The sequence below is a fragment of the Alosa pseudoharengus genome, unplaced genomic scaffold, assembly GCF_046254945.1.
Source record: "Alosa pseudoharengus isolate Yale_2024_CS ecotype anadromous, Long Island Sound unplaced genomic scaffold, YU_APseudo_1.1 YU_APseudo_1.1_scf_6, whole genome shotgun sequence".
Classification (NCBI taxonomy): domain Eukaryota; kingdom Metazoa; phylum Chordata; class Actinopteri; order Clupeiformes; family Clupeidae; genus Alosa; species Alosa pseudoharengus.
Genome location: NW_027468848.1, coordinates 36,580,107 through 36,607,464, shown reverse-complemented (window position 1 = coordinate 36,607,464; position 27,358 = coordinate 36,580,107). Strand labels below are relative to the sequence as shown.

The 27,358-nt window shown below is 44.9% G+C and overlaps 1 protein-coding gene across 4 annotated transcripts in view; it reads left to right on the top strand.

Moving 5' to 3' along the window:
- The window catches only part of LOC143105492 (uncharacterized), a 57,361-nt gene that overhangs the window by 11,607 nt on the left and 18,396 nt on the right, over positions 1-27,358 (top strand). For all 4 annotated transcript variants that reach the window (XM_076269451.1, XM_076269450.1, XM_076269452.1 and 1 more), the window contains exons 3-6: positions 253-1,699; positions 2,252-2,342; positions 7,424-11,197; positions 13,221-13,349. In XM_076269451.1, coding sequence (XP_076125566.1) covers positions 264-1,699; positions 2,252-2,342; positions 7,424-11,197; positions 13,221-13,349 — 5,430 coding nt within the window. In that variant the 5' untranslated portion in view covers positions 253-263. The remainder of the gene's footprint in view (positions 1-252; positions 1,700-2,251; positions 2,343-7,423; positions 11,198-13,220; positions 13,350-27,358) is intronic.

Sequence of the window (27,358 nt, the reverse complement as noted above, 5' to 3'; positions counted from 1 at the left end):
TGACCACCTGTGATCGGTCAGTGAGGAAGCTGTGAATCGATTTGCAAATGGTTATTGAGCATTTGTAACAAAGACACTAACAGCAACTGAGATTGGTTAAATGGTTTAAGAATGTTTTTCACTGTAATATTGGAATAAAATAAAATGTAGATTATGCCAACAGACTGATTACTTGTTTGGAAAGTCTGTTTAGGGTCTGTGTATGTCAGCATAGTTGAGATCTTAACAGGAGGCTTTTCTGTTGTCTGGCAGCTGTCATAAGGATGTCTGCTCAGGTGGAGCTGGACGCGGGCAGGACAGGTGTGGTGGGAGCGCGGCTGCACCTGAGCCCCCTGGCCGACTCCAGCAACACAAGCCTGATGGAGAGCCCCGCCTGCCCCCAGGGCGCCCTCATCCTGACCCCTGAGCCCAGCAAGCCCGCCCCAGGGCCTAAGCCCCGCCTCACCCCCAAGCCCTACGCCGTGGAGAAGAACCCCACCATCCGGCCCATCCTCGCCCCCAAGCCTCAGCCCAAACCTCGCCCGGACTCCACTCGGCTGTCGGTCTCCAAGCCAGATCCTCCCTGCATGCCGAAGCCGCCGCTGGCTAGTGTTGCGGCTAGCAAGCCCCGATCAGTCTCCACCGGCACCCCCAACACTGCCGCCAGGCCGACGCCCTCCACCTTCTCCACCAAGCCGGGGTCGAAGCCCAACTCAGGCCAGACCAGCAAGCCCTTGGCCCAGCCTTTCAAACCAGCGCCACCACTCGCCTCGGACGAACCCAGAAAACCCTCCCCCTCCCAGATGGCCAAGAAGCCCGCAGTAGCCGGACCTGCAGTGCCTCAAAAGAGAGGGGGCGTTCAGACAGGCCGGTCTGCAGCGGAGTGGTCGGGACCGACCCTGCAGAAACCGCCGGGCTCCACCATGACCCGGGCCAAGTCCCTGGGCTTCCTCACAGAGGTGGGCCTAACGGAGGCGGTGCCAGACACCAGCGCCAGAGGGCCAGATGGAGGCCGCGCAGCCATGGAGGTGGCCGCCGCCCCCGTGCCTCTCAGGCCTCAGGGCAGAGGCGGCCGGCCCCGGCCCATGTCGGCCATTTTTTTACCCAACTCTTCCTCTCCAGACGCCCAGAGCTCGGGCAGCGGCAGCGGCAGTGCCGGACCCCGCTGGAGAGGGCGGCGGCCGCTCTCCGCCGACCTCACTTCCAGGTTCGAGATCGCAGGGCTCACTGTGCACCATAGAGCTGCCAGCAAGGAGAACTTGCCAGAACAGACACGAGGGCAGCAGCAGGACGAAGAGGAGGACGAGGATGAGAGGACTAGAACGAGAGGTGTGACCAGGAGTGGAGAGAAAGACAAAGAGAGAGGAAGCGGCGATGGCACGGAGGACAAGAGCAAGGTGTCCACCACGCAGGAAATAGGCGAAAGCAGGAAGCAGGAAGTGGGGGAGGGCCAGGAGGAGGTGAAAGGCGGAGGGAGCATAAAGAGGAGGATCAGTCTCCTGTTGGACTCCTCCACGCTGTCCGTGCCCGGAGGGGGCCGGACGTCTGCCGACGGGGTGGAGACTCGCTCGGCGGCACAGCCAATCCCGGATGTCCCAGACAAAGCCATCGGAGTGAAGCAGCGGATCCGAAAGCTGACGGAAGACACGCCCCTCTCTCAAAGCCCATCTCAGAAGCCTGTGGTTAAGCCACGCCCCCTCCCAAGAGACCTCACCAAGCGGTAAACATATTTATGATATTCTTTTTCAAGTGAAAAAAAAATCTTTCTCATGTAAACAGGGAAAACATTTAAATGTCATATGCTGAAATCATACACTATTATACACGAATGAAAATGCCCAAAATGAATATTTTGTATTATACTGTGCTGCTTTGCTCATGTAAAACCTTTGTCTAGTGGTCACACCCTAGTGTGTGGGGGTGTTTCTGCAACCACTTGTGTCACTGACATAATATGTACTGTAGTTGTACCATAAAGGGACTTGAGTGTTTTCATTCTAAAAATAGATGCTATTGTAGTTGCATTTGAGTCCTTTAATTCACATGGGGCAGGTGGTATTTGATGCATCTTCAATCTGCATTGTCACTGCGTCTTGTGTGTATTGTCGCAATATTTGAATGGAATATATCCACATCATACGCATTACTCCTAGGCGACATTCTCCTTTTATACAACAGCACTATGATCAAACAATGACCTTGATGTATGTAATGTTTTTAACATTTGTGGAGATTGGGATTGATAACCACAATGTCCACCTTCAATTCACAGCTTTGGTTCAGAGAAGTCCATTGATTCCCCCACAACTCCAACAAGTGAGAGTAAAGATCTTGTGGACAGTGAAGGAGACCAGCACAGAAAGGTGAGAATGGCGGCCAGCAGTGTGAGCAAGACCGGGCCTTTTGTGAAGGCAACAACAAATCCTCACCCATTGTTCAGTGCAGAGGGGGAGAGACTATGCATTCAAAGGCTCATAATTGGGCCTTGTGCAAGGGCCACATGTTTGTATGCTAAAATGTTTGACCTAATTTCTCTGACCCAGTGTGTGTGTGTGAGTGTGTGTTCACACGCTGTTGGTAAGATGGTGAAACATAACTATGTACTTCTGAATTCCTCTTGCTAGTGGCAAAACAGTAAGTATGAAAAACAGAAACCGTAAGGAGGCCATGAAATAATGCTATATGTTGTCTGAATTTTGTGTACCCAAAACACATGGTCAAGTCAAGTCAGATTTATTTTTAAAGCGCATTTAACATGCACATAGTGCAACCCAAAGCGCTCCACAAACAAGATACATAACAACAAGACAAACGATGCCGGATGGAGCGGCGTAGTCGCCAGCGTACCCATGACATCAAGACAAGACAAATACATTTAAAAAATAACAAATACAAAAAATGCCGGACGTAGTTGCCAGCGTACCCGTGACACCAATACATACAAGACAGACAACAAACAAATGAATAAATATAAAAAGAAAATATATTTAAAAAGGGGGAAAAGTGATGTTAAAATTAGTCCAATTTCCAAACCAGCTGAAAATGTCCAAGGGCAATGATGATCCGTGAAAACTGCGCACAGAGCTGTGTCTTCACAACCGATGCAATGCCAACAAAGTTCTTTAGCAACTGACCAACCTGGTGAATTCACTGGCAGTCTGGAGATAACGTTAACGTTAGAAGCTAGGCCTTGTAGACCGCAGTCTGGAGATGACTGGAAGCACAGTCCAAAGTACTGGGCGATCGTGTAGATCCGCAATTCGGTGGACTTAACAGCGACCGTTTGTTGCTCCGTGAGATTGCAGCTCTTCACTGTTAACGTTAGTCTGCAGTTGGCAAGGCAGCTCGCAGGTCAGCAACAGCTCGGCGGCCACGGCAGATCTTTCGCCGAGTAGCTAGCCTAGGTCCAGCTGTCCCGAGAGATCCCCTCGACCAGACAGTGAAGTGCACTGTTCACGGATGGATGGAAGGATGTCAGTCTGCAGTTGGCATGGCAGCTTGCAGGTCAGCAACAGCTCGGCGGCCACGGCAGATCTTTCGCAGAGTGCTAGCCTAGTTCCAGCTGTCCCGAGAGATCTCCTCGACCAGACAGTGAAGTGCTGCACCGCTCACGGATAGATGGAAGGATGTCCGATGCCAAGCTAGGGCAAAAGCTAGCCATAGCAAGCTCCCAATGGACAAATGTCAACGACATCAGCTGACTTAGAAGCAGTAAAAACGACTAAGAATAACACGAAAACTATCAAAAATAGCGTAAATAAATAGGGAAAACATTTAACTAGACAAACCAATACAAAAAATAAACATGGCATTACATAAAATAACAAACATGACATAAAAACAAACAAAAACATGAGTCCAGACGGAGCGGCGTGTCTCGACAGCGTCCCCGTAACCTAGCAAAGTATGGTGCTGGTGTTCCATACTTGGACTAATCCAAAGACCTGGCGCTAGTTCCACAAAGCCATTTTATGTTGGACTGTAGGCTTATCCAGTACCTGGATCATTCTATCATAGATTAACTTGAGGTGGACAAATACCAAACTGCTTTGTCCAATGGATTAATTTCGATGACTACCTGAAGTCTGACTATTTACAACAGGGGTTGGACAAAATAGTGGAAACTCCAGGTTGAATAATATGTTTCTTATTTAATATTGAGCTTCTCAGAGCTGGTTGTTTCTTGTTTTTGGTATGCCAGCGTGACTCGAAACGTTTAACTACTCATCAGTTTTTTTGTTACCGAGGTCCCAGCCATTTGCACTCCATCAATTGTTGGAAGTCAGAAAGGTCACATTATGACATACTGATGCACAGATCAGTAAAAAGTGAAACATAAATATACTGTAAGTAAGTATAAGTATATATACTCTTTTGATCCCGTGAGGGAAATTTGGTCTCTGCATTTATCCCAATCCGCGAATTAGTGAAACAGACACAGCACACAGTGTACACACAGTGAGGTGAAACACACACTAATCCCGGCGCAGTGAGCTGCCTGCATCAACAGCGGCGCTCGGGGAGCAGTGAGGGGTTAGGTGCCTTGCTCAAGGGCACTTCAGCCGTGCCTACTGGTCGGGGTTCGAACCGGCAACCCTCCGGTTACAGGTCCGAAGTGCTAACCAGTAGGCCACGGCTGCCCCCAACATCTTGGTTATTACATCAAGTACAGGACATCTGCAGTGCATGTACGATTTGTGTACCGTTGGGACTTATTTATGTCCAAACATTGGCAAAAATATAGGGTTCGAAATATCACCCGTTTCCTTTTTCTACTGTCTGACCCCTGTATATCTAAGCTGTAGTCAGACTCTATCTTTGGGTTTGTGAAAAAGCCTAAAAGAGAGGTACAATGGAGATGTCCATAGAGAGAAGAACGTTTAGTCCAGGACTAGGACTGGCCCATAGTGTTCCTCAGTGTGTCTGGACCCCATTGTCTGCTCTATGCAGTAACAACAGCATTGAGTAGCACAGGAAATTGCATGCAGTTTGCAATCCTGTTTGCAACCATTCAGATATTTTTCAAATAGCTGTTTAATACATTTTTTTTGTCTCGTGAGACTGTAGGAAAGGATCGTATTTATTATCTGAGACAGTTTATAATATCCCTAGGGCCGTGCATTTATTTGTGCAGTTTTGTTTTGTTTGCGTAATCTGTCGTGTCACTATGACCAACACCTGCACAGCACAACTAGCAGGCACTAGCATTGTTTATACTTATGTAGTAAGCAAGTAATTAAAATTCATTTATATACAGCTTACACTGACCTAAGTGTTGTTTTCAAAACAGAAAGAAAAATAAAGAAAATAAATAAATGAAAATAAAATAAAAATAAAATACATACGCATACATCTACACATTACACAAGGAACAGCAGGACACAGAAAGCAAGCATAGCACATTAGAGGCCAGAGAGTACAGGTGGGCTTTGAGCCTGGATTTAAAAGCAGTTAAAGGGATGGAGGGAGCAGTTCTTATATCAGATAAGCAGCTGATTCCACAAGCGTGGAGCAGTGACTGCGAGGGGTCTGTCCCCTTTTTGCCTTAGCCGAGAGCGGGGGATGTGGAGAAGGTCTTTGTTGCCAGATCTAAGAGACCTGGGGGCTGAATGGGGGTGCACAAGGTCAGTAGATTGGGATTATATGACAATACACTAGCGTACCGATGTGATGGCTCTTGCTTCCCTTGAAGGACCAAGCCCAACAGTCAGCTTTCAAAGTTTGCATGTTTTTCTACTTAAGCCCGCATTTCCATGTGATTTTACTTCATTCCCGCGGCCCTCCCTAAGACATCCTAAAGCCCTGTAGACAGAGTCAAGTTTTTTAGTTTATTACCCATGACTTTGTTTGACTTTGACAAATTTGCATGACTTTAGGAACAACTAATGTATGTTTTAGTCAAAGGGCTTTTAGTGCTTAAATTAATACCTGGTAGAAATTATAGCTTAAATATGACATCACTCTCAGACCTCCCTCTGTGTTTCCATTTGGTCGTTTAGAGGAAAAAGAAATGGCAAGCCAGCTTTTTTTCTTCTGGTGTGGATCTCTAATATCAGAGGGGAGGCTGGAGCCGTTGAAAAGGCTTGTAACCTGAGTTGGGGTATTAGTCATGTGCCGTGTGACAGTGGTGATTTATGAAATATTCTCACTCACTCAGACACACACACACACACACCCAGGGGAAAGGTCAGAAAGCGAGAGAAAGCTTTGATTACTCGGCACCCCACCCAACTTCGTCAGTGCAAACAAAGCTGACACAGATCTTCTTTCGGTGTCCACACCTGTATGGATTTTACCCCCTCCTTTTTACCCCCTGTGGTCTCTGACTACTTTCACGTTCAAAAGTGCTTTACTGACATGGCTCATTAATAAAGCTATGTAATTGGTAGTTATCTGATGAAACAGCCAACATTCATGTAAAAAAAATATATTGCACTAACAATAAGGAAGAAGGAAGCAACATGTTATTATTGTTAATTATAGAAATTCTTGGCAAAGGGCTATTGGGTCTAGCACTTATATTTCCCTTTATATGCTCCCTATTATTTCACAATGATGAGTTTTGTCATTTGTACTCTGGTTTGTCTTTAACATCATTTAGATGTTCAAATTGTTTTGGTAAAACAAAACACTAAAATAGGATATAAATCCATTTTGAAGTCTAGAGTAGCTATGTCAGACAGTATACTACTTCTGTCACCCGTGGTCAGTAATCGGTGACAAAGCTGTCTGGCAATATCGCTGACTGATGGGCACTGCTCTCAGTGAGAAAAGGCTGTAATCACTTAAAGGAGCTGTCGGTGCTTGTTTTTTTTTTTTTTTGGAGGGATTAGAGGTGTAGACAGGGCTCACCTTTGTCTAGCAGAAAGCCATTCTCTGCTTCAGTGGCTGTGCCTCGATTTCTCTGACTACTGTATTGACTGTCAGCCAGCAGGTTTTGGGGTGAGATGTAATCAAGTGGCATGTTCGAACATCTGCGAATAAGCCTCTGGCATTAAGGGTTTTTTTTCCCCCTAAATAATAACTACCGCAATGTTAGGCCAGCTGTCATATATTTCCCATAGTGTGTTATAATCTTTAATATAGAAATTAAGAATACAACTATGAATACAACTGCAAAATGCATTTACTATGATAGTAACTTATACCTATTACTAATAAATTACTATTACCGTAACGCATTAAATAATATAAATAATTAAATAAATAAATATAAATGAAATACATATCCTCTACTTTTCAATAATATTTCAATTAATATAACTATAGCATTAGTTATTAAAAATGGTACAATTATAAATGAAATGGCAAGAAATATAACAAATATTTAGAAATAAATATTTTCAATGTGAAATTAAATAGTGGTTTATTGTGACAGACATCAAAGAAGTGCCTCTGAGGGAAGTCTAATCATATTGTTTATGCTCCCTCTCCCTCCCTGCAGCCTGGAGACTCAACCCTCAGTGTCCAAACAAATCATGAAGGCGACAGGAAGGAGGTCCTACAGGAAGTCCATGACCAGCCCGAGCCATCTTCTTGGAGGCCCACTGAAGGGCGCAGATCAGTTAGTGATGCCCAGGGGGCGTGCCCCAGCGGCGGGGTGCAGACAGTCCGAGCGGCCCTCTTTGAGAATGTGGTGGAAAGACACAATGTGCAGATGGTGGAGGATGGGAGATCTGGGGCCCCTGGAGCAGCAGAGGGGGCAGCAGGGAAACACAAGCCTGGCAGGAGCCTCTCTTTGCGGGGCAGAGGAGACCTGCAGGCCCGCCCTGAGGCAGACGATGATGACGGTAGTCTGGTCATGGCAGTCTATTGTGAATCGGCATCCCCTGCCAACCTGGAGCGTGTGGATCACGTGTTTGAGACCGTGTCTGTCACAGGTGAGAAGTGGGTCACGAGTGAGAAGGTGCCATTGGCTCAGCTGGAGGAACGGGCCCTCACGTTACGCACACGTCGCTCAGAGGCCGGACTGAGGGATATTAATCTCACTTCCCGGCCTGATGAGAGAGGTCAAGACCAGGGCCCGAGTGAACACCCACTAGGGCAGGAAGATGGTAACCTTCGCTACCTCAGAGTTGGGTCCCTGCAAAGGTGGGGCGTTGTGGATGCCACAGAGCGTCAGGGTGAAGCGGAGAGAGGGAGGAAGACTGACATGGTGAGAATGATGGAAGAAGAGATCCAGAGGCAGATGGAGGTACACAGGGCCGCAGCAGCTGAGCTGGAGGAAGACGAGGATGAAGAGGTGGAGAAGAACCTCCTCGCTCAGGTAGAAAACAAACAGGTGGACGTACAAAGGGAGAGAGAGCGAGAAATAGAGAGTGAGAGAGAAGAGGTTGCAGCACCTAAACGACCCAAAATGCTTGAGGGTGATGAACAAGCGACCAAACCGAGAGCTACGTACTTCGCGCTCACCGGACAGGTACAGGAACCAGGATCTCATCTAGAGGGAGGACTTGAGAGGTCATTCATGGGAGGAGAGGGGAGGGTGGTGTCTGTTAACATGCCTTATGAGGACTTCTCAGTAAGGTCCGGGAAAATGGATTCACAGGGTAAGGTGATCCCGCTACGCAGGAACCCCTCCCTGGATGCCGCACTCAGGAAGAGCACTCAGCAGCCAGAGCCCCAATGGAGGGATGGAGGAGGGGGAACGAGGGAACAGAAAAACGAAGGAAAGAGGGATCAGAGAGTTGTAGACTATGCGATGGAGGCAGAGAGACGCATGCTACAGGAGTTTGAGAAGAAGAGGGAGCAAGAAAGAGAGAAGGAGAGGCAGAGAGAGATGGAGAGGAAGAGGGAAGCAGAAAGGGAGAAGGAGAGACAAAGGGAGCTGGAGAGACAGCGGGAAGCTGAAAAAGAGAGGCAGAAGGAGATCGAAAGACAAAAAGAGCTTCAAAGGCAAAAAGAATTGGAGCGGCAAAAAGATCTGGAAAGAGAGCGGCAGAAACAGATCGAGTATGAGAAACGAAAGGCCGCAGAAAAAGAACTGGAGCGACAAAGAGAAGCAGAGCGGGAACGACAGAAGGAGTATGAAAGGGAAAAGGAGCGGATGCTTGACCAGGAGAGGTTTAGGCTGCGAGAATTTGAGCGCCAGAGAGAGTTGGAAAGACAAAAGGAACTGGAAAGACAGCGAGAGATTGAAAGGGAAAAACAGAGGCAGCTGGAAAGGCAGAGGGAAATAGAGAGACTGAAACACCTAGAATTGGAAAGACAGAAGGCATTGGAAAGAGAGAGGCAAAAGCAAAAGGAACTTGAGAGGCAGCGGGAGTTAGAGCTTGAAAGACAGAGAGAGATAGAAAGACACAGAGAGATAGAAAGACAGAAGGAGATGGAGAGACAACAGAAGGAAATGGAGCGACAGAAAGAATTGGAGAGACAAAGAGAATTGGAGAGACAACGAGAGTTGGAGAGACAACGAGAACTGGAGAGGCAAAGACAGCTTGAACAGGACAGACAGCGAGAGCTTGAAAAACAGAGGCAGAGGGAACTTGAGAAACAGAGAGAGATTGATAAACAAAAAGCCATTGAGCGATGGAAAGAGGGCGAAAAACAGAAGGAGATTGAGAGAGAGAGACAGAGAGAGCTGGATGAATTTGAAAGACTCAAGGAGCTGGAGAGACAACGCTTGCTCGAATTTGAGGCACAGCGGCAGAAGGAACGTCAACAAGCAGAGCAAGAGAAGCAACGCAAGAAAGGGAAGGAAGAAGAGTTGGAGAGGAAGCGACAACATGAGCTGGAACGACAGCGAAAAGCAGCAGAGAGGGAGAAGAGGAGTAGTGAGTCTCCCCTCAGACCCAAAGTGCTGGACTTGGATACTGTGAACCTGGGTGATCGATCTGGAAGAACCCCCATCACACCCACTGAGCAGCATCCTTCAGCCCGCTGGAAACAGCCCTCCCCTCGGGCAGAGGAGCCATACCGATTGGCCATCCTGGACATTGACTCCTTCAAGAACCAAGCCCAGTCATCTCCCTCTGGGGAGATGTTCCCAGTGGCAGGATTCCAGAACACGGAACCTTCTGGAACTCCAGTGAGAACACAAGCTCAGCCTCAGACCCCCGAATGGGCTAAACCCCAGCCCTCTTTTCCACAACAACAGCAAACACAGCTTCAGCCTCAACAGCAAGCACAGCCTTGTCCTCGACCACAGTACCAACCCCCAACTCAACCCATGTCTTTGGACTGGACCAGAGTCCAACCTGCAACCCACCAGCAGCACCCTCAGTACCAACACCAACCTCAGCCCCAATTCCAACCTTTCACTCCAGACTGGACCAAAATTCAGCCCATGCCTCAACAACTCCCACAGTACCACCATCATCAAACACAAACGCCCCCCACCCAACATCCACCCCAGAACAACCATTACCACACACAGCAGCTTACTCCAGAATGGACCAAAATCCAGACACCTCTCCAGCCACACACACCGTCTCTGCTCCAAACCCAACCCCAGGCTCAGCCAGCCAGCTCAGAGTGGGCGAGACCTCCGGCCGTACCTCAGACTGCTCCCCATTCCCTCCCTCAGCCCATGGCACCACTCCGGGCAGGTGACCGGGGATTGGGCTCAGGCGAGCCGGAGTGGTTGACGGCTGGGACGAGGAGTACCACGGGGACCAACGTAGCATGGTCATCATCCCAGGCTGACGTCTGGCAACCAAGGCCAAGGGATGAGGTCCTGGTGGATGACCCCTGGGTTCTGGCGGATATCTCCAGAAGGCCTGCCGCTGGCGCCAAAACCAGCATGGACCAGATGCTGCAGAGGCAGCCAGAGAGACCTCAGGCAGCTCCACTGATACCGTCACTTCCTCCTCCTCTGATTCCCACCCCAGCAGTCACCGTGACCCCCATGTTGTCTCCATCCCAGTCCCTCAATCCTGTCCCAGCAGCTATTGCCCCTAACCCAGCATCATACTCTGCTCTGACCCCACACACAACTCCTATAGTCCCCTCACATACACCAGCCATGCTTCCTGACAGGCGGTGGGTTGGCTTCCCTACGGAGAGTGACTTTGCTGGGGCATCGCTGCCCTACCAGTCCCACTCCTCTGCATCCACGCAAAGGAAAGAGACCTATGGAGGGCAGGACTCGAGTATGCGGAGCATGGGGCAGCAGGTTGCAAGTACAGATGTGGGTGTATCTGAGCCCATGGCCTGGGAGCTGGCCTCTCAGGGGCAAAGACCAGAGGGCAGAACGGTGCGAAGGGAGCCGAGCCAGCAGGTAAAGGCTTTGGTATGATCTGTATGTGTCTAAGCATTTAGAGTTGCAGGCAGTAGGATGCATTTACATTTAAGGTGAATGGTGATTTGTTTTGTTTGGATGTGGATGATTGTGTGTGTGTGTGTGTGTGTGTGTGCATGCGCATTGTAGCTGTGTTCAATGTGTGTCTCCGTATGTTGCATATTTGCATAATAGGTAAATCAATCGAAACGTTTTTATTAATAGATCAAATGGGATCTGTAAGGATATTCTGTATTGTGGTAGTTTCACAATCAGGGTGTGCGCTTCACATTTTTCACACACAGGCCTGTGTACCCCAAATATGTCATAGTATTCCAACATTATATGTTGTTATTAATAGCTAGACTTGGAGCACATTGACAACTGGGAAAAAAAAACAGTAAAAGTACAATTTCTTGGCACAAAATGCACCTTTCAGTAATTCATTTTTATCCACAAATTGGTGTTTCATTATTAAATCTTAACCACTTCCACAACTGATATTAGCAAAAGTAGACAATGGACAGACAATTTGGCCACATCAGGCCATTTTTAACATCTTACAAATGCAATGTGAAAAAAGTTTAGTTAACACATAATGTTAACAGACATAGTGGGTGTTGTAAGTAAAGGTAAAAATTCCGCCAACAGAAATTCGACATTAGTCTTAGAAAAAGCTCAACTGACTGACCCCATTTGGCAGAGGGTATACCTTTGCTATATTTCATACCAAGCAACAACCTCCCAACAACATGCCCAGAACTAATTTGAACATCAGAAGCATGTATGCATCTGGGAAATCACCCTAAACTTAACCAAAAATTGTAGTTGAAAAAATACAGAAATGTATTTACAGCAAAAGTAGGCTCACACATTGTTTCCTGACTGCCTATTCTGTTTATAGTTTGTAAAGTTTAGGCGACTCTGATCAATGTGATTGACCAATGATTTCAAAGTTAATGATATGTCTACACCCATTACCATGCTAGCGTTGTAAAGAATTCCCAATTGTTAGTCATCAGACTATTCACTCGTGAATGAGTTTGGCCTACCAGGCAAGCTATAACCCTCAAAAGATAAAGTCATGTTTTCATATCCTAAGACCCTCATGTTGGTGCTGCCTTATCTGTCCCTTTGAGTCATTTGTTCATATTTGGAGGGATTTCTCTTCTTTAGATTACGCACATACACTGCTTTGACCATGGGGTTTTATCATGGAATTCACAGGTGATTTTGGCTTTGATCAATCCCTGAGTTGTACCTGACACTTTCAGGGTTTTTAGTCAATGCAAAGGCTCACTTAATGAAACTGAAATCCATTTGATTCTATTTACCACCTTCTTACCACAGAGGGTGAAGCACAGTTGATTGAAATTACAATTGTGATTACAAATGCAATTAAAATAGCATAATTATGCATCTGTGAAAACATGCAAAATGATACCCTAATTTTATCCAAATAAAGTGTTTCGGACAAACCAAAGTGTTTTACCATTTTAGAAGTAACGTCTTAATTATCTGTGTGTTTAGACAAAGAAACACTAAAATGTCTACTCCAACTCAAATGTTTGACAGTCCATCAGACACAGCTCAATCAAGATAAATCCAAAAAAAAAGTTTTACAGTTACAACAACATTTCAATGCTGGCAAGCAATCATTTAAAAAGGTCATGGCTATTTAGTGCAAAACAAGTTACACAAGAATATTTTTAAAAATTGGTGTATTTGCAACAAAAACCCTTAATTATGCATATTATATCCCATACATAAAATCACTAATATTTCTTGAAGTATAGACTGTGTACTACCCATCAGTAGGATTTATAATGCTTCAGATGGAATATTAATTTAGACTGAGGATCTAATACTGACTATATTGACTGTGTTAAACCCAAACAATGGCATTTTGAGAATTTAGAAAGTGCACACCCTGATTGTGAAATTACCCATTTTGTAACTGCATCAGCATGACCTGGTGCTGTTCAAATGTGTGTGTGTAACTGTGTGTGTCCTGCATGTGCAGGAGCTATCTCGGATGCGCTCCAGGAGCGTGAGCCGGCGTTCTGCACCATGCGAGAGTTCCGTGGACGCACCGATGAACCGCATGAGGAGCCGCAGTGCGCACAGAGAGAAGGGACGGCAAAGCTGGGGGGTGAGTCACAAACACACACACACACACACACACACACACACACACACACCTTACTATTGAAAATCAGACAAGCACTTGACCTGTTAGTCATGTACACTTGCATACAAACTTCCCATACTACTATCATGCATCAGATGGAAGATTAAGAGGAAGCTAGAGGTGGTGTCCTTATTAAGCCGTGTGTGTGTGTGTGTGTGTGTGTCCGCATGTTTATGGTTAGTGAAGGAGGGTTTGTGTTGGAGGTGAATGCCTCTGCCATTACTCATAAACTATTATCTTTTTGCCAATGTAATTCATTCCTGCTCCACCTGTTCCAGCACCAATACACACACACACACACACACACACACACACACACACACACACACACACACACACACACACACACACACACACACACATACATACACACACACATACACACACACACACAGAATCTGTTCCTTCCATTTGCAAATACACTGAACCTGAGGAGAATTCATGAGGAATTGTTGTGTTCACATTCCTTAGTTTACATTGTCTGAGGAATGCGTGGAGGACTCTTTCCATAGCTCTCCCCTAGCAAACACTTTTCTTTTATGAGTTAGATCATTATACGGCACTACAAAGACAAACCTACCGGGCAGATTTGAGGCAGGCATTTGCTCGAGTAAACATAAGCGTCTGTTTCACCTATAACACAACCTGCACTATGTGAAAAAGTAACTTCAGCTTGCCTGTTGTGTCTAGGAAACCTGTTTGGTGAGTGTGTGATTTGGCTAGAGCCGTGCTCCACAGACGCCACCTGGTGGTTGGATTGGAGTATGACATGTATGTAGAGCGGGTCACACCGGCATGCCCCAAAGAACTTGATCTAAGCCTATCTGTTTATTGGCCCCAACCCCCAGGGATAGCCTTTCAATCAGTTTCTGCTTATCAACAGTAGAGTCATATGACTGCTTGGCGAGCCAGTGAAAGTATTTGCTTACACACATCTGCAATCAGTTGAAGACATACGCTACTAGTTCACTTCGGTGAGATATGTTGAGAACTTGAGGAACACAAGACTATCATGACTTATGTAATCTCACCTGTTGAGAGTTGTTGTAGCTACTTAGCATGTACCAGCTGTATTTTATTTTGAGGACATCTCACCACCAGGAACATCAACTGCACAGTGGTTCCCTCTTAAAACAAAGATATCAGAGACAAAGGTATGAAAAGGTATTTGTGATGCAATTCAGTCCAATCTTCCTTTACGCAGATCATTTCTCAGTATGTCATAAATGTTTGTTCACTGACATTTGTATGGGAAGTAATGGTTAGGCTCAGAGTTTCAGTATATATTGCAAAGGTTGGCCACCATTTTCAGGAGAACTGCAGTTTTGCAGTTAAACCAAAGATGTTTTAATAGGACAAAGGTGCTTTTTATGTTTATAGTTTTTGTTAGTATGAAAACCCATTATTTTCACTGTTGATGTTTAATATTAGTAGTATTACTGTTACTATTACTATTATTGTTGTGCGAAAGATGGCAATCTTCTCCCATTGATAGAAAACATAATGGCTAACTGGCTTTAGCTTGGGTCACTCTGAGCCAATCATATCAGTTCTGACATCACATATGTTGCCGAACATTTTCAAATCTTGCTTAGCATAAATGATTCTCATGCACTTATATGGGGTGGAACTGTCATTTGTCTCAAAAAAACATTATTTTTATTGTCATTTTAGCAGATGCCGTCATAATTTACTAGGCTGTGGGAAAGATATTAAGATGTCTAATTTATCGAAAGTGGTGACCTAATTGACACCCAACACAAAATAGGAGTTTGTTCAGGGTCAGGGTACTACTACTTCGTCACTTCTCTCGCAGAATTCCATTTTTTTAAAAATACATACCCCATGCGGCATGCCCCACGAGAAGATTGGAATCTCTGGATAAACCAGTGGTTCTTAAACTTTTTCTGTCATTCCCCTCTTTGGAGGTGAGGAATTTTCAAGCCCCACCTTACCCCATCACCCCGGTAAAATGTTAACATTAAAATGTTATTTTCGCATTTTGGTTCCACGTTACATGTTCCGTCTCGGTCTGCAGGATGTTTTAATTCAGTGGTCACCAACCTTTTTGAGCCCAAGATCCCTGACCTCGGCCCTGAACAAAGGCAGGATCTACCTTGAAGCGTCAAGAGAATCAAAGCCAAAATACTTCCAATTTAAGGCCTTTTATTAAATGTATAAGGTCAAAATTGTCACATCTTCCACCCTCTTATACAGGCGTCAATGAGATAACAACATTTAACATAGTCTTTACTTACATGATTTTGGTTTTGATTTTCTAATTGGAGTAAGTGTTTGACAACAAGTCATGATACATTTATAATGTTTGATCACTGTGTTGGTATGAAGCATCTTTCACGTATGTGGCTACGTTTTTCTACTGTTCTACTAAATTAAAGAACGTTTAAGAATATGAAGGATTCTTGATGTCATGAATCACCCAATTTGGTCTGGTATAGCTATTTAGGAGCATGTTTGAATATGTTGTAATAGTTTGATTATTTATTCATAGTGATGCCCAGTCATTTTGTCTGTCTGTCTTTTTTTTAATGTCCAGACCGTTCTGATTTCTATGGAAGATGAGCATTTTTCGTTAGAGACGTTAAAAATTCCTTGTTCATTTTTCTCTGCTCTCACTTCCACTTTAAAACCCTTGAAGTTTTTCTTGTTCTTTTTGTGAAATGATATCATAGCTGTAAGCCATATTCCCCTCAGTGCCGTCATAGAGTGCATTAGTGTATAACTGCTTCATCACTAGCAGGTCTTACTCTAAGGGGTTGACCAGGCGTGTCACCAGGAAATTCTGCTGGGCTGGCAATGTTGTCTATGGTGACAGTAACCTTGGCTGATGTCATTGCTTTCTTATGCTTTCATACTGTATGTGTTAAATTGCATGGGCCCTGTAGACTCAGACAAAGACTAAAGACAAAGTCAGGAGTACAAAGACAGAAATCGCAGATACTGCGAGCTTTAAGTGAATGTAGTAGATTCAACTGTATGCATAGAGAAGGGGATAGGTATGTAATGAAAATTTAGTTGTACTCAATCCATCACAAACTGGGATTTCACTCCACTTATTCACATATAATCATTTTCAATTAGACACATTGTGTATAATATTTGTTTACATTTGCATTTGTTCATTTAGCAGACGCTTTTATCTCAACATTCAAGCTAGAGGGCAGAGGAGACCTTAGGTAGGAATAGGCCTAACTACTGCATCAGTCAGTATACAGGCGTCAATGAGATAACAACATTTAACATAGTCTTTACTTACATGATTTTGGTTTTGATTTTCTAATTGGAGTAAGTGTTTGACAACAAGTCATGATACATTTATAATGTTTGATCACTGTGTTGGTATGAAGCATCTTTCACGTAATGAATGCGCACTCTAGAAAGTGAAAGTAACCTATGCCTAGGCCTACGATGCAAGTACTACGATACGCTCTGTGTCTAGCTGTCTGTGCACGTCAGCAATTGATTACGTTCTTCAAATGGAGAACAAATTCCTGACAGTTCCTGATCGCTAAACTTTCATTTTCATTTCCTGTCAGTTAGCAGTTGATGTAGAAGCACCTAGCAGAATTTGACTTCAGCGGTGACAAGTCCTGTTGCGAGAGAGAGAAGGAGGGGGGGGGGGGGCACAAAAAAACAAACAAATTCCCTCTTGTTCTTTGCACCCCACCTGTCATGTCTCTATTCCCCACTAGTGGGACCCGCCCCGCACTTTGAGAACCACTGAATTAAACCCTCTGTGTGATGCTCACCAGGGCCTACCAAACCCAGTGTCCCTGTTAAGCCAGCCTGGGTCATTAACCAATTAAGTCCAGATCTTTGCAGTCAGTTCTAGATTAGGTTTGTGTGTCTCGTGAAGAGACTGGTTTTGTTCAGAGTGAAAAAGGAAAGCCTCTCACTCAGTTGCATGACTTTGTGACTGACTGACTGACTGACTGACTGACTGGCTATGGTATTGAAATGGAAAGAGTGTTTTTGGTTTTGGTCCTCCTGTGCACTTTACCCTATACTTCACCTCCACTTTACTTTTCTCTCACACACAGTTTCTATTTGAACGATTTGACATTATATATCTGACCTGGCCTGAATTTGATTTCAGTAGTGCAGATATCTATAGATATTAATTAATTAAATAGTCTGTCCTCTCTGTTTGTTGGGGTCTGTTTCTGAGTGTTTGTCTTTCCTCCTTCCACTCCCCTGTGCACCCACCCACCGACACCTTCATATATATCTCTCTCTCTTTCTCTATGTGCGTCTCTCTCTCTTCTTTTCTTTTCTCTCTCTCTCTCTCCCTTTCTCTCAACCTCTCTCTCTCTCTCTCCCTCTCACACTCTCCCTCTCTCCCTCGCTCTCTCACTGACTGGGTCATCTGCAGAGGAAGAGTCATGCTTGCATCACCCATGCTACTCCCACAGCAGTCGAGGGCCAGTCAGAGCCTGACTCGGTGCAGGGAGGAAGTTGTGTCTGCTCGTAGTGAAAGCACATCCAGTGAGAGAAAGAGAGCGTTTCAGATCAAAAGTTAAACCTGAACGGCCGTGAGACAACCAGGGTTAGTGGAAGAACGAGAACGCTGGTTTACAAATCTTCATCAAGTCGAAGGTGTATGCGTGTGGATGGGTGAATGGTGATGGAGCCGTATCTGTGTCCATCCTGCCTCAGACCTCTGCAGCGTCTGTGGGTAAGTTGAGTTTTATCTGTTGATTCAGAGTGGCCTGTGGTGTAAAAGGCAGCTCTCATAGATAAAGCTCTATGTAGCCTACTCTTCAAGGTGGAGGAGGAAGGATGTGGTGATATTAGATTTGACTTGCCACAACACAGGACACAAACAAACAGTTGACCAGAGCACTAGTGCTTGTCACACATGCATTTGAATCTCACAAAATACTGGAATCAAGAACTGTCTGATGATGATGTAGATTTCCTGGAAACATTTGTAGACTGCACTAAAACAATACAATACAATTCAATGAGTTATAGGGTCCAGTTTTTATGAGGTGGCTAAGTTTTTCTACTGTTCTACTAAATTAAAGAACGTTTAAGAATATGAAGGATTCTTGATGTCATGAATCACCCAATTTGGTCTGGTATAGCTATTTAGGAGCATGTTTTAATATGTTGGAATAGTTTGATTATTTATTCATAGTGATGCCCAGTCATTTTGTTTGTCTGTCTTTTTTTTAATGTCCAGACCGTTCTGATTTCTATGGAAGATGAGCATTTTTCGTTAGAGACGTTAAAAATTCCATGTTCATCTTTCTCTGCTCTCACTTCCACTTTAAAACCCTTGGAGTTTTTCTTGTTCTTCTTGTGAAATGATATCATAGCTGTAAGCCATATTCCCCTCAGTGCCGTCATAGAGTGTATTAGTGTATAACTGCTTCATCACTAGCAGGTCTTACTCTAAGGGGTTGACCAGGCGTGTCACCAGGAAATTCTGCTGGGCTGGCAATGTTGTCTATGGTGACAGTAATCTTGGCTGATGTCATTGCTTTCTTATGCTTTCATACTGTATGTGTTAAATTGCATGGGCCCTGTAGACTCAGACAAAGACTAAAGACAAAGTCAGGAGTACAAAGACAGAAATCGCAGATACTGCGAGCTTTAAGTGAATTTAGTAGATTCAACTGTATGCATAGAGAAGGGGATAGGTATGTAATGAAAATTTAGTTGTACTCAATCCATCACAAGCTGGGATTTCACTCCACTTATTCGCATATAATCATTTTCAATTAGACACATTGTGTATAATATTTGTTTACATTTGCATTTATTCATTTAGCAGACGCTTTTATCTCAACATTCAAGCTAGAGGGCAGAGGAGACCTTAGGTAGGAATAGGCCTAACTACTGCATCAGTCAAGGCTATTACTAACATACGACCGTGGGACAAAGTGCCCATTAGTCCACAGGTTGTGCTTTAATCCAAAAGAAGAGTATGGAGGAGAAATGCATTCCCATGTGCAGTCCTCTCCTGTGTATTAACTCTATTGCTAACTCTATAGAAAAGTAGCTGTGTCAATCTATAAAGCTCAGTTAATTGGCAAGAAAATCCTGTATTTTAAGTGCATTCATTAAAATTCACTGTGTATGCCTTCATCCTCTGTGTTATTGGAGTTAAACAAATGTACATGCTCCATATCAGGGGAAGATTTTCTTCACAGCTGTGAGATCCAAGCACAAGGTAGTCATGGCAACATTAACATAAACAAGTAAATAGAAATGCAACAAATTTGGATAAACTGTTCATCATCAACTATAATTACTGTACATTATACCTACCGGTATGTTAATCGAGACTTAATCCACCCGCCTGTAAGGAATCAGATTTGTATGGACATTAATAAATGTTCATAAATAAATATCCAGTTTCCAGTCAGGATTTTTTGTTGGAATGTGCAAATTGTGCATTGTATGGGAAAAGTTGAATGGCCGAGCTATGCAAAATCAAGTGATTACTGTACATGCAGTACATTACTTACCTGAAGAGCAGCTGTAACTCACTGGAGGTCAGCAATGTACTAACTAATCCAGCTGAGTCAGTGTCTCCAAAGTCAAGTCAACACAGTTAGCCTAAATCTCTTAGCAGATACTTTCCTCCAATGCTTCATATAAGATAAGTTAAATTTGTGTGTTATACTTTACTGCTCTCTGTACTTGTAAGGTGTGTGTGTGTTGTGTGTTGCAGTGTGTTGCACAAACACAGTATGTGTTTTTTGTGAGTGTGTGAGAGCGTGATTGCACACCTTGTGATCTGCCATCCTGTTGTCATTATCTGAAATAGAAGTCCACCCTCAGTTTCCTGTTTGAGCTAATACAGGCCATTTAACTGTGTATGGGTGTGTGTGTGTGTGTGGGTGGGTGTGGGTGCGGGTGTGTGGTGGGGGCGGCGGGAGCTCACACACTGAGTTTTACTGTGTGCACATGTGGTGGGTATGCATTGTTAATTCAGCCTGAATACGTGTTGAAAAAAGTTGATCATTACGACAAAACACAGCTAACCACTGAAACAAACCTTGCAGAACTAGTGGTGCTTGTGCTAGAACTGAGCTTATTTATAAGAGACAATAGAGGTTTGTTAGTTGCAGCTGCTTTTGTACCTGCAAAGATAATATAATTTCTTGATCACAAGAGTGTCTTTTAACAAATTGTGTTTTAGTGTTAGTGATCTTCAAGGTATCACTTTATTTCACCTGACTTTTCTACTAGATGATCAATGACAATAAACGTCTCTTGAAGAAGATTCATTTTGAAATATATGGCTTCTTATTTGGTGTTTGTTTTTTTCTTGGATTTAGGATATTAGGAATTTTGTGACGTTGTAAAGATCAGTAACTGAACTTTCATAGTAGGTCACCAGGGGGCGACAGCACACAAAGCTGTGAAAGGATGAGCCAATCAGTTTTACTTATGATGAGTTTTACTTATGAATAAGCACTTCTAATCATCCAGTTTGTGGCGTGGATGGTGTTGATGTGTAGAGGAAACGTGTCTGCCTAAGGCACACACACACACACACACACACACACACACACACACACACACACACACACAGTCATTGTAAACACTAGCTTTCTTTTTCCTCTTTCTTGTTTTTCAATTCCCCTGCCTTGTTGTTCATTTCCCTTTTATGTTGTCCATCTGTTCCCTTTGTCCCCAAGTCCCCCTGTGCGGTCCCAGAGATATGGGATCACAGGCGGGATTACATAACAACCCCACCTCTCCCCCTGTCTCCTGCCTCGCTCCGATCGTCCGCATGCAGGAACAGGCACTGCACTGCCACCATCACCCGCCTCCCTCCCTGTCGCAAATCACCGGCTTCCCTCAACCCTCCTTCTCTCTCTCTCTCTCTCTCTCTCTCTCTCTCTCTCTCTCTCTCTCTCTCACCCTCCTCTCTCACAGTTACCTCCCTCTCCTCTGTTTTCTCCTTGAGCGCAAGTCCTCTAGCACTGTGCTCCGGGAGCAGATTCGCTGACGCATTCATCCTCCACCTGCTAGCACCTGCAAGAGAGAGGGAAAGAGAGAGAGAGGGAAAGAGGGAGTGAAGGAAGGAAGGAAAGAGAGAGAGGGTGAGTGGAGCATCCGAAGGGCATTTTGACCTCCTCCTCTGCTCCAGTCTCATATGATGTGCATTCGCGGAGTGCTCCCCTTAATGCACCAAGCAGAAGAGGCACTGCATACAGAGCAGGAAGGAGAAACGGAGCGTGGGCATCGGCAGTAGCACCAGCGCCTGCGGAGCGATGGGGCTTCCTCCACGCTGAGTTTGCCCCCAGTAGAGGAAGAGCTCGTCGGGGGAAGCCGGCTGCGTCTCAGTCTCGTTAAGGGATATAACCACCACAGGATCAAGGAGTTTTGGGGAGAATCTGAGCGTGACGGAGGAAGATTTAAGAGGGACTATAGGGATATAGAGCTGGTTGTTTGGAGAAGAGACTTCTCAAGAGTGTGTGTGTTTGTGCGGGCGTGTATGAGCGACACGAGGTATGTCTATGTGAGGGAGGGCACGTGTTTGGGACTGTCAGCTGCATTTGTCAATGTAGGAGGAGAACAGAGTCTTATAAATGTCATTGTTCTGTGTATTTTGCATTTCTTAGTGTTTCTGAGCTTCTGTGTATATGTTTTGTTAGTGTTCACACATTTCAACCCTTCCCATTTATTGTGTGTGAGGAGAATCTGCCCACAGACTTTAAAAAAAACAAAAACAAACTCCAATCACACAGGTGTGGTCGCCCTGCCTTCTGCAGGGGTTTGGCTTGCCCTCCTATTACGTGGCACGAAAAACAAAATGCCACATCTGTTACTTTGACATTAATGTGTGTATTTATGCAGAGCCTGAGAGTGTGTGGCCAAACGAGCTCTGCTAGCTGTTGCGTTAGATGCGGTAACTTTAAGCAGCGCAGTTTCAGCCAAGGTGGCCAGACTGCAGAGTGAATCCATGGCAGCTGGAAGCACGGTCACCAGTCTCCAACAGTAGGCATATTACCTTTCAAAATCGCACTGTGAGGGATGCGACTGCTGCTTGCTTGGAGCCGAAATGAAGTGAGCACACTCTTTGATGAGTCAGAGGGTGTGCCTGACATTTAGAAACTGATACTTCAGCGGAGACTCCTTGTGGAAAGATCATGATGGCAAGGGCTCTGGTACAGATAGCTTGCAGACCTCGAGTTGCCTGACTGTCAGAAAACATGGATTAGCTGGGATATTGGAGATGATGGTGGTGATCATCATCACACAGTATTGCATTAGAGCTGAACCAGAAAGCCACAGAGGATTTGAGGATCAGTGGGAATGCTAATGATCGTTAGTGACCGTTGGTCTGCAATGCACCACGTCTTTTAACTCCTCAGTCGAGCAACTTTTGAAACGCGGAGAGCTCGCCCGTCACTCAAGGAAGCTTTCGCTGGAGTAAGTTGCCAGCCAGCGAGACCGTCACAAGCGATTGAGGTTGACTCAGCTAGAAGCCAGCTGACTGGTCTTCGATCTGTAGGCTTTCTGTGTGTGCTGTAGCGAATGTGTTTGAGAAAGTGTGTGTGTGTGTGTGTGTGTGTGTGTAATCAGGAAAAAAAACTCCTCGACCTACTTCTGACCCTTTAGCATTCAGCACCACCAGAAGAAGTGTTCCTCGCATGCACAGACCAAGAGAGCGAGTCCGCCGCTTGGGACCGCTTTAACAGCAAGCTCCAACCAGGTCACCAGCTACCCATGGGGGCGAGTTCAGTTGAATTAGGTTGGATCGCACCATACACTATTTACTGAAGGACTTGGATGGAACCAGAATACCTTTGTTTACGAGGAGGAATCTCAGTGTAATTCTTTAATACTCTATATACTATAAGAACTTACTCATATTTGGATCTGAAGCTCTGGAAAGGATATAGACATTGGCTTCTTCCCTCTCTCTTTTCTGTCAAGTACCTTCAAGCACATGGGTTCCCTGTTGAACAATAGCCAGTCCTAGAGGCAAACAAAACAAAACCTGTTTCAGTGTTTGCAAAAAGCTCAGGACCTCTTGTAGTTGTTGGCAGCAGACTCAGACCTGAACCTGTGGTTCCTGTCTTAAAAACTTCCCACTCACCAGCAATGGAGTACTTTGGCGACAAGCTGACAGTTGCCCAATCCCAGGTGACTGGGTGGATGGGGAACGTTCGCCGCTCCCTTCAAGGGGCTCTGAGCTTCGTTTCGAGTAATGTTGAGCGGGGAGGAGGAGGTGGAGGAGGAGGAATCGACGAAGGCAGCGGATTCAAACGGGCGGCGTCTCTTCGCAGCCTGGCCTCACGCAGCCGAGAGTCCTTCCGGAGGCTCTCGCTACGCAGCCAGCGCCTGTCACTACGGAGACGCCCCAACTCTCCGGCCACACCCACCTCTGTAAGCAAATCTCACCGAGCACTTTCTCACCAGCACACAGTCCTATGTGCCTTTGTCTTCTAACCATAACCACCACCTTTCCCCCTTTTCAGTGGATGAATGGCTATAGAGGGTGTCAGTCACCGCCATCATTTTGTATGTGGGGAATTAGCGTTTTTGTTTGTTCTGAATTTGCATTTTTGCATGTTCCTTTTCCTGAGAAATAACCCCAAATCTGTGTCCTTTCTACAGAATCAACCTGTATGTTGTCTCCGTTTGGTCCACCTAATGTTTGCCTTAGCATTTTGGTAGAAACATTGTTATTTTTACAAGACGACAGTTCGTCACAAATTACCGAATATAACTCACCAAACCGAATGCCTAGGTTTTCTACTGCGGTTGTTTATTGCAGATGATTATTTTTGCCAAATTTGCAAAAAACACTTTCCATAGGGTTTTTTTTTCTCCTGGAGAACCAGGTGTTAAAATGCTAACACTTAATAACTACACATCCAGTTGACTTCACCACTCTATTAGGATGAGACGGCATGTTGCCAAACCTTTGATGTACAGCACTATGTTTATCAGAGTGGTCATGTTTTGAAAGGCTTTATTTCTCCTGCATTCTCTTCGTAACTCAGACTCCCTGTTGTGATCTGTTATCCGTCCATTATTCCTCATTTTCTTTTTTTCTTCTAGAATTTTATTCTCTTAACACTAAAGCAAAATAAATCTCCCTCTCTACTGACAGTAGATGTCAGTCCTGCCTTTACCATGACAGAATATGTAAGGGATAATGTATAGAACGCAGGTCATAATTGGGAAAATAAGTCCTGACAGGGCGAACCAGACCCCAACACGCAGCGGCGTTCTATACATTATCCCGCTTATTACACAGCTACTTGCCAAAACGAAACGATAAACTCTCCACAATATGACTCTTTTGCCTACATAGCCTAGGCTATAGCCTATTTGTTACCGTTCATCGTGGCTTTTGCTGAGAAACAAGTATTTCGCAACAACACGCTGAACTTGAATCAAACATTCTTTAGAACACAGCTGATCAACCGTCTGCTTTTCACTTTTGAATGAAGTTCTAGTAGTTGCAGAGTGATATGAAAGACCTGAATTGGAAGCACAAACTCTGTTGCCATTGACAGCGGTCATTATTTTTTTCAGAGGTCCTCTAGTCAAAAATAATTATGGCTATAACTTTGGGAAATCCCATTCAAGTCAATGGAGCATTCTACTTGCATTGTGAAGAGCCGTGTAATAATACAATATAACCATATGTCTATGATAATAGTGTGCAGAACAGGGTTGAGGAAATAAACGAGGGACCAGGTGAAGGTTGACAGATCATTCACTACATGGGAAGCTGCGTGCGTGCGTGTCTGCCTGCGGAGTGTGCATTTGTATTTTTAGTGAATGGGACAGATAGAGAGGTCAGTCTGGTTTAACTGGACGTGACGTGTGTGTGTTCACTATGCATCTGTTATGTGCATCGTACCTGCACTAACGCTCAGCACAGAGTTCCTCTTGCCCAAAGCAACACGGCACCATATGTTAAAAATGTCAAAACTCTCATCCCCCGATGGGAAGAGGTGTGTGTGTGTGTGTGCGTGTGTGTGTGTGCGCGTGTGCGCGCGCGTGCGTGTGTGTGCGTACATTTGCGTGTATGCACATGCATGCTTGTGTTTGTCTAAGAAGAGGAAATTGTATAGAGCTTGTGTGAGTGTTGTTTAAGTGAGAAAGAGAAGCCTCACATTTGTGTGTGTGTGTGTTTTGCTTTGTCTGTGAGCATAATGGAGTGCCATATGTTTAAGAGTTTAAGGGCTTGCTGGTAATGTATCTGCTGGTAATCAGTGTGGCTGAATGGAAGCCTCTGATTGCAGGGTTCGGTTTCTGTTGGCCTCTGGTGAGTACATGGCCACTAGCTGCATCCGCACACACACACACACACACACACACACACACACACACACACACACACACACACACACACACACACATATATATATATATATATATATATATATATATATATATATATACACACACACACATACACACACACACACACACACACGTCCTGGTGATCTGATTAGCCTAAAGACTTAGCTTGCTCTTGGTCACTCTGTGCAACCCACAGGATTCATCTCTCTCTCTCTCTCTCTCTCTCTCTCTCTCTCTCTCTCTCTCTCTCTCTCTCTCTCTCTCTCTCAGTCTCTATCATCATTCTCTCCATTTTACCAATCTATCCATCTCTGTCTTCTCACTCTCTATCCTCTCCTCTCATGTGCTCACCCACTTTCTCTCCTTTCTTTCTGTCGTTCCGTCTCTTCATCCTCTGTTTTTATACTTTCTCTCCACTTGCGCTCCTCCTCGGAGCCCCTCTCCCTATTCTCCTAGCCTGCATGCATGAGTGAAGCTGCTCGCCACATCTCCGCCTGAAGATCCCATCTCTCTTCATCGTCTCCCTCTATACCCTACCCCACCCCACACTCCCCCACCCCCTTCACCCTCTCGCTCGCTCACCCCCTCCCTCTCTTCCCCTCTCTTTCCATGCCTTCATCACCCAGTCATCCCTGATCCCTGATGGTGCCCGGCGGCATAAATCCGCCAGGATCCATGCCTGGTAATGCCTTGGCGCCTCTTTGCTCTTAAACGATGCACAGTTGAGTAACCCACCCCCCCCCCCCCCCCCCCCCCAACCATCTCGTGACAAGAATCCAGTGGTCGTGACCTAAAGCAGTGATGTGATTGGAGTGATCTTTAAAATGCTGAATTCTGCTGGCCTTACTCAAATATCCGCTGAAGAATATTGAACATCCAGGAGAGGAGTTGAGGAGTGTTTCCCAGTATCTCAAATTCTAGAGATGTCTTCTCTACATTATTGCCACTTATTATTTCTTCATCGCAGTGGATGGTGTCACTTAGCTTATAGCATATTGATGACATCATCAATTTTGTATGGTGGCAGAGAAAGCTTAACAATTGCAATAGGGTGTCATTTGTTATACTGAGGGTAAGATTGGCCTTGGGCTCTCCTCAGCTGCTCTATTTAGAGTCAGAGGGACTTTCTGTGAAAGTCATGCATCGCCCCCAGAAATATATCACCTATCAGCTGACCGTGTCTTGCTCAGTTGGTGTTCAGGATGTAAAATATAATTGTATCACAGGAAATTGCATCACTGTGTGTGTGTGTACGTGTGTACGTAGACAATAGCCTATGTTTCCTATTTGTTTGCTTGATGGTGTGCATTTGGTTTGTCCATCAAACTTGATTTGTTCACTCCAGGCTTGTAGATTACCTGTGTGATTTACCGTGAGACCTCTGTAGCCTGCAGTAGTTGGTGAAGGTTGTAGACAAACAAATGTATTGTACAGTTACAAATATTTCCTGACAGCTACCACCTTTAAGACATTTATTATTGAATAGCTAGGATTTGTAACTGTAGGATAGTTTAGCATTGATATGCAACTATGAAATATATTTGTATTTGTAAGTTATTTGTAACCGTGGGATCATTTGTAGATGGACAGATCTTTACCCGTTGAAGTGTGGAGAATGTTTGTAATATTGAACATTATTTGTGCAAGTTATTTTCAGT